We start from the raw sequence: 14,697 nt of genomic DNA, 5'->3' as shown, positions 1-14,697 counted from the left end.
ATTGGAGTAATCATTATACAAGATCACTTGGGAAGTTCTTTTCTATCTCGCCGCTGACCCTTTTCCCATATTGTCCCCCTATCCTGGAACTCCCAATTATGTTGCCAATTTGTACTTCCCAAGTGCTTAGTACAGTGCTCTGCACATAGTAAGCGCTCAATAAATACGATTGATGATGATGATGATGAACTCCCTCCGACTCCAGATTTGGCAGACCACCACTCTCACCATCTTCAAAGCATTACAAAGGTCACCTCCTCCAAGAGGTCTTCCCTGATTAAGCCCTCCTTTCTCCAGCTCGCTCTCCCTTCTGTGTCATCTATGCACTTCAATCTGCGACCTTTGGACATTTGACATTCACGCCAACCCAGTAGCACTTATGTACATATCTTTAAATTATCTATTAGAAATTATTTATTCATATTAATGCCTGTCTCCCCCAACTAGACTGTAAACTTGCTGTTGGCAGGGACTGTGTCTAACAATTCTGTCATATTGTGCTCTCCCAAGTGCTTAGTATAGTGCTCACACTAGTAAGTGCTCAATGAATATGATAGATTGATTGATTGATGTAGAATAAAGAAGTGACACGTTCCCTGCCCATAAGGAGCTTACACTCTAATAAGGGAGTCAGACATAAATAAATGAAGGGGTGCCCCAGATTGTTGAGTCTCTTCCACACAGACCCTTAGCTTCTAATTCATTCAGTCATATTTATTGAGAGCTTACTGTGCGCAGAGCATTGTATTAAGAACTTGGGAGACGACCATGTAACAATAAACAGACACATTCTCTGCCCACAGAGAGCTTACTGTAAGGCACCCCTTGAGGTCTGCAGAAAGGAATTCAAATTATAAACAGTGGAAGAACAAATTAATAATGATAATAATAATAATAATGGCATTTGTTAAGCACTTACTATGTGCAAAGCACTGTTCTAAGCGCTGGGGGGATACAAGGTGATCAGGTTGTCCCACACGGGGCTCACAGTCTTAATCCCCATTTTACAGATGAGGGAACTGAGGCTCAGAGTACGGAGTCATGCTTTATTTCTAGCTTTATTTCTACTTGTTCTGACCACCTGACACCTGTTTTGTTTTGTTGCGTGTCTCCCCTTTCTAGACTGTGAGCCCGCTGTTGGGTAGGGACAGTCTCTATATGTTGCCAACTTGTTCTTTCCAAGCGCTTAGTACAGTGCTCTGCACACAGTAAGCGTTCAATAAATATGATTGATTGAATGAATGAATGAATGGTATAGAAACAGAGCTCGCTTAGTAATCATCCCCTTGGACTCCTGCCTGAGCTAAACCCTGCCTTCTTCTGCCTTCTTCTCACCCTCCTGCCATTAATATCACAGACCCAGTTTCTCAAAGCAAAGCAGGAGAGAAGAGATCACTATTTATAGGCTTAACATCTTTCAACTTTTCAATTTTATCAACTCCAGATGGGATGGCATACAGTCCACATATGAACATCCTCTCTCAGAAGAGGAAAGTGCTGTTTCTGAGAGTTTGGTTTATACTTCCAGGAAGATGGAAATTTGTCCTTTAAATTATTTTTCTAGTTTGGTTTTCCACCCTGCCATCACAAGGCACTTCCTTTGGTTATCACATGGCAGCTGTGCTCTGAACACAGTAAGCACTCAATAAATACAATTAAATGAATGGTACAAACAGAGAAGAAAGCACCATTAGAAGCTTCTACCTTTAAAAAATTACCCATTTGTTGCCAGGTTTTTCTTGATCCTTTTTTTTTTGTTTATATAATGGTTACATTTTTATGTCCCTTTGCATGTTTCATTGCCTTTCTTTTTTTAGCTTTTTGAATCTTATCCCTCCATAATCATGCTTTCCTTACGTTCCTTCTTAGATATGAGACCCATTTTCCACATATTTAATTTGTTCATTTGCCCTTCAGATCTCTGTTAGGTCCCAGTTTGGCCAGCTTAATCTCTTTCTAGCTATATGATCCTTCCTATCCCTGGTGGACATAAGGAAGATGTCAGTGTTGTCTGTCCATGTATTTTAATCAATCAATCAATCAAGTAATCAATTGTAATAATTGAGCACTTACTGTGTTCAGAGGACTGTACTAAGGGCTCAGGAGAGTAAAAATAACAATATAACAGACATATAACCTGTCCACGACAAACTTACAATTTAGAAAGGCAGACAGACATTAGTATAAATAAATATATTATGGATATAATAATAATAATGGCATTTGTTAAGGGCTTACTATGTGCAAAGCACTGTTCTAAGCACTGGGGAGGTTTCAAGGTGATCAGGTTGTCCCATGGGGGTTCACAGCCTTAATCCCCATTTTACAGATGAGGTAACTGAGACCCAGAGAAGTTAAGTGACTTTCCCAAAGTCACACAGCTGACAAGTGGTGGAGTTGGGGTTTGAACCCATGACCTCTGACTCCAAAGCCTGTGCTCTTTCCACTGAACCATGCTGCTTCTCTCTACATGTAAGTACAGAGATATGTACATGGATATGTACATAAGTGATGTGAGGGTGCAGGGGGGCTAATCAAGGGAGCAAATGAGGGTGACACAGAAAGGAGTTGGAGAAGAAGAAATTAGGGCTTAGTCAGGCAAGGCCTCTTGGAGGAGATGTGCCTTCAGTAAAGCTTTGGAGGTGGGGAGAGTAATTGTCTGTCAAATATGAAGAGGGAGGGAGAACAAAACCAGAGGCAGGATTGGCAGTAAGAAAAGTGAGATTAAGGTACAGTGAGTAGGTTGGAATTAGAGAAGTGATTTGTATGGGCTGAGTTATAGTAAGAGAGTAGCAAAGTGAGGTAGGAGGGGTTAAGGTGATTGAGTGCTTTAAAGCAGCTGGTGAGGAGTTTTTGTTTGATGTGGAGGTGGATGGGCCACCACTGGAGGTTCTTGAGGAATGGAGAAACATGGACCGGATGTATTTATAGCAAAGTGAAGTATGGATTGGAGAGGGGAGAGACAGGATACAAGGAGGTCAGCAAGGAGGCTGATGCAGTAATCAAGGAGGGATAGGGTAAATGCTTGGATGAAGATGGTAGCGGTTTGGATGGAGAGGAGTATGGGGAGGATTTTTAAGATGTGAAAGTTGAACTGACAGGATTAACTGATAGATTGAATATGTGGGTTGAATGAGAGAGAGGAGTCAAGAATAACACCAAGTTTACAGGCTTGTGAGACAGGAAGAATGGTGGTGTTGTCTACAGTGATGGGAAAAATCAAGGGGAGGACAAGGTTTGGGTGGGAAGATAAAGACTTCTATTTTGGACATGTGGTAGGTGATGGCCAGAAATCCAAGTAGAGATGTCTCAAAGGCAAGAAGAAATGAGAGACTGCAGAGAGGAAGAGAGATCAGAGCTGGAGATGTTGATTTGGGAATCATCCTCATGGAGGTGGTAATTGAAGCCATGTGAGTGAATGAGTTCTCCAAAGGAGCAGGTATAGATGAAGAATAGAAGGGGACCCAGAACTGAGCCCTGAGGGACTCTCTCGCTTAGAGGGTAGGAGTCTGCAAGAGAGACTGAGAATGAGCAGCCAAAGAGATAGGAGAACCAGGAGAGGACAGTGTCAGTGAAGCCGAGGTTAGGCCATGTTTCCAGGAGAAAGAGGTGGTCGATGGTGTCTAAAGCAGCTGGGAGGATGAGGAGAATTAGGAGCCATTTGGATTTGGCTAGAAGAAAATCACCTGTGGCCTTTGAGAGGGCGGTGTCTGTGGAGTGAAGGGGACAGAAGCCAGAAGTTTGGTGAGTAACGGTAGGAGGGAGATGGGGTGATAACTGAGAGGAGACGTGGAGTCAAGAGAGGGTTTTTTTTTAGGATAGAGGAGATGTGAACATGTTTGAAAACAGTGGAAAAGAAGCCAGTGGAGAGCAAATAGTTGAAGATGGCTGCTAAGGAGGGAACAAAGGAGGGGGACAAGTGTTTTGATAAGGTGAGAAGGAATGGTTTTGGATGAGCAGGTGGAGGTGATGGATTTTGAGAGAAGGCAGGAGATCTCTTCTTTTGATTCTGTTTGAACTCTGAAATCCACAAAACAAGGCAGCACCAACCCCTTACTCAGTATTTTCACAGAATAATAATGATGTAATTTGTGAAGTGCTTACTATGTGCCAAACACTGTATCAAGCACTGAGGTAAACACAGGATAACCAAGTTGGTCACAGTCTCTGGCCCGCATGGGGCTCACAAAGTTGGAATAGTATCGGGTGCCCATTAAGTGGCTCTATTAATATTTTTTTGGAAAGAGGTGGTCCTTGTTACGGGAGAGACTATTTCTTTCCAGCTAAACCTAGATTCCAGGGCAGATCTTTGTGGACTGACCAAAAATCATGCCTCTCCTATATGACTGAGATTCCATTTGTTTATTTGTTCATCCATTCGTTCGTTCATTCATTCGTACGTGACCTAGTGGTTAGAGCACGCACCTGGGAGTTAGAAGGTCATGGGCTCTAATCCCGGCTCTGGCACTTGTCTGCTGTGTGACCTTGGGTAAGTCACTTCACTTCTTTGGGCCTCAGTTCCTTCATCTGTAAAATGAGGATTGAAACTGTGAGCTCTAAATGGGAAAGGGATTTTATCTAATCCGATGATCTTGTATCCACCCCAGTGCTTAGTACAGAGCCCAGCACCCAGGAAGTGCTTAACAAATACTATAGTTATTCATTGTTGTTGTTATTATAATTCATTCTTCCGCTTATTCTTTCATGCACTCATACTCATTCATTCACTCACTTGCCCGATCATTCATTCATTCATTCATTCATTTATTCACTCGTTCTTCCATTCACTAGTTCATTTGTTCACTCATTTATTCAGTCACTCATTCATTTACTAGACTGAAAGCTTGTTGTCTAGACTGTAAACTCATTGTGGGCAGGAAATATGTCTGCCAACTATTGTACTCACCCTAGTGCTTAGGACAGTGCTCTGCACATAGTAAGTGCTTAATAAATACCATTGATTGTTTGATATTTGAGTGCTTAATGTACACAGATCACTGTATTGTGCCAACTCTATTGTACTCACCCAAGTGCTTAGGACAGTGCTCTGCACATAGTAAGTGCTCAATAAATACCATTGATTGTTTGATATTTGAGTGCTTAATGTACACAGATCACTGTATTAAGTGTTTGGGTGGGTTCAGTATGACAGAGTCATTCAACATAATCCCTGACCTCAAGTAGCTTCCTCCCTACAGGAGGAAGCAGACATTTAAATAAATTACAGTTAAGGCAAATGGGAGAGTGTAAGGGTAGGGGGTAAGTGCTGTGGGTCTGGGGGTTGGGATGAATAATATCAAGTGCTTAAGGAGTACAGATTTGAGTGCATTGGCCATGCAGAAGAGGGAGCAAATAGGGGAAGTGAGGGTATAGTATGGACTGTGAGCCCGCTGTTGGGTAGGGACCGTCTCTATATGTTGGAAACTTGTACTTCCCAAGTGCTTAGTACAGTGCTCTGCACACAGTAAGCGCTCAATAAATACGATTGAATGAATGAATGACAGCCTCAGAAATCAATCAATCAATTGTATCTATGGAGCTCTTACCGTGTGCAGAGCTCTGTACTAAGCCCTTGGGAGAGTACAATACAACAGAGCTATTAGATACATTCCCTGCCACATACCCGAGGTGATGTGTTTTTAGCAAGGCTTTGGAGGTAGGGAGAGCAGTAGTGTGTGGGATATGGAGGAAGAGGGTATTCCATACCTAAGGATCTCAGAAATTCTTCTCATTGTTTTTGGGGTTTTGAGGTTCTGCACCTGTACCCTCAGCTACCAAGGAGGCCCATTTAGGCTTAGAGTCCCATGAGCTGGCAGCCTCAAGGGCTCTAGCCTCATGGGCTCTAGCCTCACAGCAATCCGGTTGGGGCAGACGCAACCTCAACTCCTATGTGACAATCTGGGAATTCTGGGAATAGACAAAACTGCAGTAATCCGATCTGCCAGTTGCAGCTGTTGGAAAAGCTAAGAAATATTGCTTAAGCTGAATTTTAAAAATCTTAAATATAAACCTCTCACTCCAGATGGAAATTGCAGGCTCCTCCTTTACAGTAGGGGCATTAGAAATAGTGGCTAACTCTGTGGGCCCAGAATAGACGTCTGAATGAGGATGGTAGAAAATCTAGGGCTTTACGTCAAATGCAAGGAGTTTTTGTTTCACTGTATCTGCATTTGAAACTCTCAGAAGTTTTTTTCTTTGGTGGGAGCGGGGGGTGGGTGTGGGGTGTTGGGGTTGGATTGTGAAGAGAGGGATGACCTTCATTTAAAGAGACACATGTGCCTGTTCATAGCTCTTTTCTTTTCACGCTAACTCTTTCCTCATTACTTTGGGGTAAAACAGAAGACATCCCACTCCAACGTTTCCCTCCCTTAAACCCACGTAGGTTTGTTTTGTTGGATTTCTTGCCAATTCTAGATGGCTGAAACAGATAATTCATAAGTCGTTTTTTCCAGAGGAAGAAAGAAAACAAAGAGGCTTTCATTCCGAGAAAGAAGACCTATAAGTGTTTAACCCAACCTTTCAAATCTCTGTGGGGGAGAGGAGGAAACAGGTTGGTAAAATGGTGAGGTATGTTAGCCTTAAGAACAATTCATTTGATGACATTTGATTTAATGAACTTGTAAAATATGTGCTGTCAGTCCACTTCTATCCAAATGAGAATGTGCTCTGAGGACATTTGAATTTCCAGTCTGTTCCAACACTTCCCTTTGAAAAGAAGTCATATTTCCCTGCAACAGGTGTGACTCACTGACATATACTACTTCTAGGAGGAAAGGAAAGCTGTTCATTATATGAGCCTCAACTGCATATCAAACAAGAGTTCCTCTTTTTGATAGATGCTATTTTCTTTTACAATGCATTACAGTGCTAGATCAGATACTGTGTTTATACTACTTTGGAGTGGGAAAGAATAAAGGCTAATTCTTCAGTGACTTGAAAAGAGCTACACTGGTTTTCAACAGTTTTGATGAAAACATTCCCTTTTCCCCTTGAAATGCTCACCTCTTCCTGCCTTTCTCAGTTAGGTGTCAGAACCAACACCTTTTCCCTTAGGTACAGAAATGCAAATGGCCAAAATCTAGTGACACCTAATCAGAGGATGTAAACTTTCCGTGAACCTAATTTGTGGATTTAAAAAAAAAACTTTCTGACAATTATTTCTAAGCTTTTTCCTCTCTCCTCTGTCTTCCCATTTGATTCGCCTTTCAGGTTTTCCTGCTTCTAATAGCCGATTTACAGTTTGAGAGGAAGAAGGAAGAGAAGAAGTTTGGGGAGGAGAGACGACAAGAAAACCGGGGAGGGAGAGGGAAAGGAAGATTGAGAGAGATATTATCTGTGTGTGAGTGTGTGTCCCCGAACACATATACAATCGCTAAACCTTATCAACTTTGCAGTGTCTTTCCTAAATCAATCAATCAGTCGTATTTATTGAGCGCTTACTGTGTGCAGAACACTGTACTAATCGCTTGGGAAGTACAAGTTGGCAACATATACAGTCCCTACCCAACAGTGGGCTCACAGTCTAAAAGTCTAAACAGTTCACTTTCGTTGTTTCATCAAAAAAAGCCAAGTTTTTATTTTAAAAGTATAGACAGCATGGGTACATACTTCACAATCACTTTTATCTATTTCCATTTTATTCAAGAGAACTTTTTTTAGTGATCATTGTATAAATAGTGGTAGCAGCAGCAGCATTTAAAGAGCACCCACTTAGTCTGATGCACTGCACTAGGCACTAGAGAAGTTAGAATAAGAAAAATAATCTAATTAAGTTCAATACAGAAAGGTGTCCTATAGAGATCATCATCAATGGTATTTGAGTGCTTACTATGTGCACAGCACTGTACACAGCACTTGAGAGTACAACAGAGTTGGCAGACTCATTCCCTGCCCATAAGCTGACAGTCTAGAGGAGAAAAGTACAAGCCTGGGAGCCAGAAGGTCGTGGGTTCTAATCCCACCTCTACCACTTGTCTGTTCTGAGGCCTTGGACAAGTCACTTTGCTTCTCTGGGCCTCAGTTACCTCATCTGTAAAATGGGGATTGAGACTGTGAGCCCCACGTGGGACAGGGACTGTGTTCAACCCGATTTTCTTGCATCCACCCCCAGCGCTTAGTACAGTGCCTGGTACATAGTAAGTGCTTAACAAGTACCACAATTAAGAGCCTACCGTTTTCTCTTCAGAGGAAATCAAGGAACATATCTGCCCCACCAAAATTTGCGCTGTCATTTTAGTCAGACATGAAGGGAAGGAGGTTAACTTGTGTGGCCCTCACCTCACGCACTTTGCTGTATCGCCAAACCTGCCACTTTTTGATGTTGACTCTTGGCCTCTTCTCCAAAGAATAAGGTGTGGAAAATGACACTTTGCTTCCAGAGAAGTGATAGAAGAGCTCTAACTAGGAGTCTCTTTTATCTCATATAAATGAAGTCATGGTGCCTTTCCCTGTAGCCAGGTAGTTTCCCTGGTGCTCCAGAATTGGGATGACCATTCTTTTTCCCAAGTTACCACCAGATTGGAGACCGGTAAGCATTGGCAGTCAGCCAGGGAGTTCAGCCTATATTTTCCAATGTAGCAATCCTGTACTCACCATACAAAATTCTGAGTCTCAACTTCATCCAGGTAATGCCCATTATGAGTTTGGGGCCCAAAACGTCCCTGGTTTCAGGAAAAAAAAATCTAAGATCTGAAACATGTAATCTGTTCTTTAGTGGACAACAGATAGGAAGGTTAGGGAAGAGCTAGCTCTGTATTTTATTCTTCCTTTCAGCTCTTCTAATGCTAGTACCACCAGAAGTCAAATTTTCTAAAATTTTCTGTGAGGATGGCTCCCTCTTGAAAGATGACCACAGGCAGGCATTCGATTCCAGAAATATTGAACATTGCTACCGAATAACACGATAAAGTGGTGCAGGGGAAGGGAGAGGAAGATGGCCAGGTTGAAGCCCCCATCCCTAATCTTCTCATGACTCACTGCCCTAAGGCACAGTCCTGTTTTCTGAAGGGTTTGGGTAGCAGAACAAATAATCCCCTGGGTTGCCTACCTATATAATTTCATAAGTGGATGAGGTAATAATAATAATGATGATGGCATTTATTAAGCACTCACTATGTGCCAAACACTGTTCTAAGCGCTGGGGAGGTTACAAGGTGATCAGGTTGTCCCACGTAGGGCTCACTTTTTATCCCCATTTAACAGATGAGGTAACAGGCACAGAGAAGTGACTTGCCCAAAGTCACACAGCTGACAATTGGTGGAGTCGGGATTTGAACCCATGACCTCTGAGTCCACAGCCCATGCTCTTTCCACGCTGCTTCTCTAATTCTGGGTCTTAGAACATTGCACCAGCTGAACATCAGCTCATCACAAAGACCAATTTTATCTCCCCCATTAGACTTTCTTCATTACAGAGGAAAACTTTTTTTTTAAAAAAAAGATCTATTCTGAAATAGTACTGTTAAAGTAGTGGGCAGTTATTTTTTTCCATCTAGTCGTGGTCTAAATTAAGTGGGGAAGCAGTGTCCTCTCTGAGTGCCCCGGCTTAATTTACGTACCAAACCGTTCACCTCCCTCCCTAAAAGTAAAGAGGTCTTACAGGCAAACCTGTCACCTATTTTTAGGTTTTTCTCCCTTCCACTTAAGAGGAAGGTGAGAATTTAGCACAACCTGAACACAGACATCTGTTTAAAGCCAACAGTGAGGAGGGAGGAAAGGCCCTCCATCAGAGCATTACAAAAGAGGTTTAAATCAAAAGGCTAACAAATCAGGGATTTTCCATTGTAGGTCTCACTGACAAAAAGGGAATGGGACATTTAATTTCCCTCCTCTAAATCATTTCCCTGCCTCTGCTAAGTTCTAATCGTTTCTCACTGACAGCACGAGGGAAAGGTCTCGAGCCAAAGAGGTCCTTATTTTAAGACGGTAAAATTTTTAAAACTTCACATGTAGAAAAGGCTTCAATTCAGTTCTCCATCATTCTGCACTTCCCCACTTTTGCCTTGGACACAGCTGCAATGTGAGTCTGAGAATATTAATGTCTTCATGCCTATGAGATTTGAAACTTCACAAAAGTGTTTTATTTTGCCTTTTTTAGAAAGTTTGCAAATGTTGAACTTGGTTTACAGATCTCTGGGCCTTAGTATTCAAAACAAGGCCTAATACATTATGCTGTCTCATAATTGGTCTGTCACCATATTGTTTATTTTAATACGCTAATCTTCTGGGTTAGTTACACACAAAACACACATACACACTCTCAAAGCCAATGGATCAACAACAGTAGGTACAAGAATAAGTGCTTCACTGCCATTGTTGCTTCCCCGCAGACACAGACTGATGAATAGCTAACACCAAATGACTTATAAAAACGTGGGCTCAGAAGTATAATCATACCCCAAAATACATGCAATTGTGAATTGGATTTTTATTAAACATAAAAAATAAAACATTTGACACCCTAATATACATAAACTCAAACGTGCTAAAAGCAAACTGTGCATAAGACACTTGTTTTCTAAAGGCACCCAGCCACCAACGTCCCTCTACATCCCACCCAATCCCTAATTTATTCTTCCTTCACTGAAGGTAGGAAAGCCTAGGTTTCTAAATAACAAATGCCTCTCCCGACCAATCCCTTTCAGAGATCTTTCATGCTGTCACTAGGACACTTGGGCTTGTTTAAAGTTGTGCGCTGGCGATCCCCACGGTCGGTCGGTGGGCACCATCGCTTCCCCTCACTCCGGAGGGGAAAAGGTAGGTAGACTGTAGCGGGCAGGGTTGCCAAATGACTCCTGGATCGTTGTCAGAAAAGCTCTGCTACATCATCAACTCTCCTGCCTCTTCGCTCCTCCACGGGACAGGGCAATTGTAAAACCCCCAATTCTACAGAGCCAGAAAGGCAAAGGGAAAAATAAAGAAATAGATGCCACGAAACGTTAATATCCGTTTAACTATTATCCTGTCAAGCTCTGACAGTAAATCAGTGCCTTCTACGACGTAGTTCTGAAATACAGCTACACACACACACGGACGCACGCACACACAGCAATGCACTCTCTCTGGGTCCTGGTCCAAGGCCAGTCAGTGGTCCAGCCTGTCGTGTTAGGTAGGTAGGTGGGTGGGTAGGTAGGTGACGGTTGCCTCGGCCAGTGCAGTGTCCACTACCAGGGCCTCCACATGGATTTGGAAAGGCTGGCGTTGGGCAGGTTGTGTGTCCGGGAAGTAGGGTCCAGCCCGTCCGGGGAGATGGGGCTGAGCTCGCCGTCGGGGTCTTCGGGATCGGAGCCCACCTCCTCGCTGGGGGCCGGGGACGGGGCCAAGGGCCCGGCCAGCTGGCTCAGGGCGGCGGGGGCCAGGCCGGCCGGCGAGCAGATGCCCGCCGGGTCCGACAGCGCGTCCACGAGCAGGTCCTGGAAACCGCCTTCGTTGAGGGGCATGGACTCCAAGAGGTGGTTGAGCAGCTCGGCCGCGATGGTGGCGTCGATGCCCGGGCAGCTGGAGACGAAAGTGTGCACTTCGTGCATGCACTGGATGTAACCGGCGGCGAAGCGCTCGCTGGCCTCGCGGTGCAGCTTGTCCGTCTCTGCAATGGCAGCACCCCCAGGGATGGAGGTCAGGGTGGGCCTCGCCTCCCAACCTCCAAATCTCCAAACCCTCCAGCCTCCCAACTTCCAATCCCTCCCAGCCTCCAGGCCCGGCCCTCGACCCCACGGGGACGAAGCGGTCCACCACTCACCTAGAGACCGGTTCTGCAAAATGCCCTGCACCCGTTTCACCGTTAGCTCCAGCACTTCTGCGTTCTCCATCTTCGTCTGAAACTGGTACAGGGCAGGAAATAAAGACAAGGCCTCGCTGAGCCGGGCAGGTCGGTGGCCTCCCCTCCCGGGCCAAGGCGGGCCTGAGGCTGAGCCGGGCCCTAACTCAACCCCCTCCCCAACTCTTTCTCCTCCTCCAGCCCGGGGATTAAGGTACCTCGGCGTCGGCGAGGATAAGCCTCAACTCTTGCAGGCTCTCGTTGATCCGGGCCCGCCGCTTTTTCTCCACCAGAGGCTTCCTCGCCTGCGAACGGAGAAAGACGAAGGAGCGTAAGTGTACGATGCGGCGGGCCCCGTTTGCAACCACCGGGTTGCAACCCCCGATTGTATGAGCCGGGTTGCAAAGCCCCGTTTGGAAGGCCCGCTGGCGAAAACTGGTTTGCAAAACGTCGTTTGCGAGCCCCGCTTGCAAAGCCCCCCGCTTAGGAGCCCCGGCTTGCAAAGCCCCCCCCCTTTAGGAGCCCCAGCTTGCAAAGCCCCCCCCCTTTAGGAGCCCCGGCTTGCAAAGCCCCCCGCCCCCCCTTTAGGAGCCCCGGCTTGCAAATAGCCCTCTTTAGGAGCCCCGGCTTCCAAAGCCCCCGTTTAGCAGCCCCGGCTTGCAAAGCCCCCGTTTAGCAGCCCCGGCTTGCAAAGCCCCCGTTAAGGAGCCCCGGCTTGCAAAGCCCCCGTTTAGGAGCCCCGGCTTGCAAAGCCCCCCCTTTAGGAGCCCCGGCTTGCAAAGCCCCCCCTTTAGGAGCCCCGGCTTGCAAATAGCCCCCTTTAGGAGCCCCGGCTTGCAAAGCCCACCGTTAAGGAGCCCCGGCTTGCAACGCCCCCGTTTAGGAGCCACGGTTTGCAAAACCCCCGATTAGGAGCCCCGGCTTGCAAAGCCCCCCGTTTAGGAGCCCCGGCTTGCAAAGCCCCCCGTTTAGGAGCCCCGGCTTGCAAAGCCCCCCGTTTAGGAGCCCCGGCTTGCAAAGCCCCCCGTTTAGGAACCCCGGCTTGCAAAGCCCCCCGTTTAGGAGCTCCAGCTTGCAAAGCCCCCGTTTAGGAGCCCCGGCTTGCAAAGCCCCCGTTTAGGAGCTCCGGCTTGCAAAGCCCCCGTTTAGGAGCCCCGGCTTGCCCGTTTAGGAGCCCCGGCTTGCAAAGCCCCCGTTTAGGAACCCCGGCTTGCAAAGCCCCCCGTTTAGGAGCTCCAGCTTGCAAAGCCCCCGTTTAGGAGCCCCGGCTTGCAAAGCCCCCGTTTACGAGCCCCGACTTGCAAAGCCCCCGTTTAGGAGCCTCATTTCGGTGCACCGGTTTGCAAAGCCTCGTTTGGTAGGCCCGCTGGCGAGCACCGAATTGCAAGCCCCGTGTTGCAATTTACTGAGCGCAGTAAGCGCTCAATAAATACGATTGAGTGAATGAAGTCCAGTGCAGGCACCGCCCCTCCGCTCGCTGCACTTCGCGGGTCCCCCCAACCCCCTTCACCTTCCGATCCCCCTTCGGCTCGCAAAAATCCTCGTCTTCTCGGCCGGATCGGTTTTTGCTGGGCCGGAAGGATGGAGCCATGGCAGGCGCTATTCCAGAAGCAAAAAACGAGACCAAGGCGGGGGGAAGTCGAATCGGTTCAGGGAAATGCAGGGGGCGGAAAAGAGGGCTGGATGGAGGTGGGACAAGGATGCAGCCCGACAGGGAGGGAGGGAGGAGAGGGGCTGTGCTAGACGCCTCCCGGGGCTGGTGGCTGCAACTGCGTCCACTGCGCACGCGCAGACCTCCGCCCCGGCCCTCCGCCTCTCCCCCAGCGCGCCGCCGGGCAGCCCCTCTTTATACCGCCTCATTTGCATAACAACGAGCCTATTGGTCGAAGCGTGGCAGGGAGCCGCCGGCCCGGCCCCCTTTATAGCGCCTCATTTGCATGTCAACGAGCCTATTGGTCGAAGCGTGGCAGGGAGCCGCCGGCCCGGCCCCCTTTATAGCGCCTCATTTGCATGTCAACGAGCCTATTGGTCGAAGCGTGGCAGGGAGCCGCCGGGCCGGCCCCGTTTATAGCGCCTCATTTGCATGTCAACGAGCCTATTGGTCGAAGCGTGGCAGGGAGCCGCCGGGCCGGCCCCATTTATAGCGCCTCATTTGCATGTCAATGAGCCTATTGGTCGAGGCGCGGCAGGGAGCCGCCGGCGACGGGGGGAGCCGGCCAATGGGAGCGGAGGGCTTTGTCTGGCCCGGAGTGTCGGGGGCCGCTGGGCTGGACTGGCTGGATCTATAATTGATTTTTTCAATCAATCAATCGTATTTACTGTGTGCTCTGCACACAGTAAGCGCTCAATAGATACGATTGATGATGATTGATGATTTATTGAGCGCTTAACTGTGTGCAGAGCACTGGACTAAGCGCTTGGGAAGTACAAGTTGGCAACATATAGAGACGGTCCCTACCCAACGGTGGGCTCACAGTCTAGAAGGGGGAGACAGACAACAAAACAAATGCTATTACTACTATCAATCAATCAATTGTATTTATTGAGCGCTTACTGTGTGCAGAGCACTGGACTAAGCGCTTGGGAAGTACATGTTGGCAACATATAGAGACGGTCCCTACCCAACAGTGGGCTCACAGTCTAGAAGGGGGAGACAGACAACAAAACAAATACTACTACTATCAATCAATCAATCGTATTTATTGAGCGCTTACTGTGTGCAGAGCACCATACTAAGCGCTTGGGAAGTACAAGTTGGCAACATACAGAGACAGTCCCTACCCAACAGTGGCCTCAGTCTAAAAGTAGTACTACTACTACTACTACTAATAATAATAATGGCATTTATTAAGCACTTACTGTGTGCAGAGCACTGTACTAAGCGCTTGGGAAGTCATCATCATCATCATCAATCGTATTTATTGAGCGCTTACTATGTGCAG

The 14,697-nt window shown here is 46.7% G+C and overlaps 1 protein-coding gene across 1 annotated transcript; it reads right to left on the bottom strand.

Annotated features, from left to right (window-relative positions):
• Window positions 1–11,071: 11,071 nt before the first annotated feature.
• Window positions 11,072–13,539, bottom strand: LOC119928376 (transcription cofactor HES-6-like). Its single transcript, XM_038746578.1, has 4 exons — window positions 13,266–13,539; window positions 11,974–12,060; window positions 11,738–11,819; window positions 11,072–11,584 (listed from the first exon to the last, which is right to left on the bottom strand). The coding sequence occupies exons 1-4, from the start codon at window positions 13,344–13,346 to the stop codon at window positions 11,163–11,165; spliced, it is 672 nt and encodes a 223-aa protein (XP_038602506.1). The 5' UTR covers window positions 13,347–13,539; the 3' UTR covers window positions 11,072–11,162.
• Between the last annotated feature and the right edge of the window lie 1,158 nt (window positions 13,540–14,697).

This window comes from Tachyglossus aculeatus, chromosome 1, assembly GCF_015852505.1.
Source record: "Tachyglossus aculeatus isolate mTacAcu1 chromosome 1, mTacAcu1.pri, whole genome shotgun sequence".
NCBI classification, from domain to species: domain Eukaryota; kingdom Metazoa; phylum Chordata; class Mammalia; order Monotremata; family Tachyglossidae; genus Tachyglossus; species Tachyglossus aculeatus.
This window is presented reverse-complemented; position numbering and strand designations above follow the sequence as displayed.